The sequence below is a fragment of the Gymnoscopelus microlampas genome (genome assembly GCF_963454915.1).
Source record: "Gymnoscopelus microlampas genome assembly, chromosome: 5".
Classification (NCBI taxonomy): Eukaryota; Metazoa; Chordata; class Actinopteri; order Myctophiformes; family Myctophidae; genus Gymnoscopelus; species Gymnoscopelus microlampas.
The window spans coordinates 40,443,592-40,445,536 of NC_139942.1; the positions used below are offsets into that span (position 1 = coordinate 40,443,592).

At 51.3% G+C, this 1,945-nt stretch overlaps 1 protein-coding gene across 1 annotated transcript; it reads left to right on the top strand.

The window, feature by feature from the left end:
* Positions 1–270: 270 nt before the first annotated feature.
* On the top strand, positions 271–1,698 carry LOC311046193 (mannosyl-oligosaccharide 1,2-alpha-mannosidase IB-like; the record flags this gene model as incomplete). The annotated part of the gene is made up of 1 exon (XM_084058376.1): positions 271–1,698. The coding sequence occupies exon 1, from the start codon at positions 346–348 to the stop codon at positions 1,696–1,698; it is 1,353 nt and encodes a 450-aa protein (XP_083914502.1). The 5' UTR covers positions 271–345.
* Positions 1,699–1,945: the final 247 nt, after the last annotated feature.

Consider the following 1,945-nt stretch of genomic DNA (forward strand, 5'->3'; position numbering starts at 1 on the left):
CATGAGCGTACACTGCAGAAAGCCAGAGGGAAGCTGCGTAATTCTGATGAGGAGCAGCTGCCAAAATCTCTGCTGCTCCCAAACACTCTTCCCCCCTCAGATGGACAGGGGGCACACTACAAACACAGAAACAGAGACGAGCAGATATTGCGGGATAGGATCCCTGCAGACCATGAGCTTACACTGCAGGAAGCCAGAGGGAAGCTGAGTAATTCTGATGAGGAGCCGCTGCCAAAATCTCTGCCCACGCCGAACACTCTTCACCCCATGCCCAAGGTGGTAGGGGTCAATGACGGAGAGCCCCCGGAACATGACATCAAGGACAAACGGGACAAGATCAGAGAGATGATGAAGCATGCGTGGGACAACTACAGACAGTACAGCTTTGGTCATAATGAACTGCAGCCCCTGTCAAAGAAAGAACATTCCTCCATGATCTTTGGTAATTCCCAGCTAGGTGCTACTATAGTGGACTCTTTAGACACCCTGTACATCATGGGCCTTCACAAGGAATTCAAGGATGGACAGGAGTGGATTGAACAGCACCTGGACTTTGACGTTGATGCTAAGGTCTCTGTCTTCGAGGCCAACATCCGTTTCATAGGAGGACTGCTATCTGCTTACTACCTCTCTGGAGAAGAAATATTCAAACTGAAGGCGGTACAATTGGCTGATAGGTTGCTTCCTGCCTTCAACACGGCTACAGGCATTCCCTGGTCCACGGTCAACCTCAAAAGTGGTGAAGGGGGTACGCACTGGTCACCGAACAGCGTTTTGGCAGAGTTCGGGACCCTCCACATCGAGTTTGTTCACCTCACATACCTAACTGGGAACCCTGTCTACTATCAGAAGGTGATGCACATCCGTAAGCTGCTAGCCAAAATGAACCACCCGAACGGACTGTATCCAAACTACCTCAATCCTCACACAGGCCGCTGGGGACAAGACCATATCTCAGCAGGGTGTCTTGGGGACAGCTTCTACGAGTACCTGCTGAAGGCATGGCTTGTGTCTGACAAGACCGACATGGAGGCACGCAAGACCTACGATGACGCCATCGAGGCTATAGAACGTCATCTGATTCGTAAGTCCGACGGTGGTCTGACTTTCATTGGGGAGTGGAAGAATGGCTACCTGCAGAGGAAGATGGGCCACCTGACCTGTTTTGCTGGGGGGATGTTTGCACTTGGAGCCAATGGCTCGCCAGATGACAAGGCAGAACACTACCTCCAGCTAGGAGCTGAGATTGCGCACACTTGCCACGAATCCTACGACAGGACAGCGATGAAGCTGGGTCCAGAGGTCTTTAGGTTTGACAATGGTCTGGAGGCAGCGCCTGTGGATAAACATTACATCCTACGTCCGGAGGTCATTGAGACCTACTGGTACATGTGGAGGCTCACCCATGACCCCAAGTACCGCCAGTGGGGCTGGGAGGCGGCTCAGGCTATAGATAAGTACTGCAGGGTGAGTGGAGGTTTCTCTGGTGTGGAGGACGTCACCATGTCCAATCCCACCCATGACGACGTGCAGCAGAGCTTCTTTCTGTCAGAGACGCTCAAATATCTGTACCTGTTGTTCTCAAGTGATGAACTGATGCCGTTGGAGAGCTGGGTGTTCAACACGGAGGCTCACCCTTTGCCTGTCCTCCACCTGGGCAACGTCACCCTGGCTGGCAGTCAGCCGGCCCAGCTGTGACTGACTTGCACAGACAGACAATAGGAAGACTTCTACCACATCAAGAACACAATGGGGATCTGGTCCGCTTAACTGTCCAGACTACACTGGACGTGTTTTATGACGATCATTTGGATGGTTCTCGAGACACAAAAGACATATTCACATTTATAATAGGATAACGGCGATTCTGCAAGTGAATGTAAGGTGATGATTAGCCCTAATGGTCAACTGGATACTGCAAACAATGGATATTGCATATTCTGTT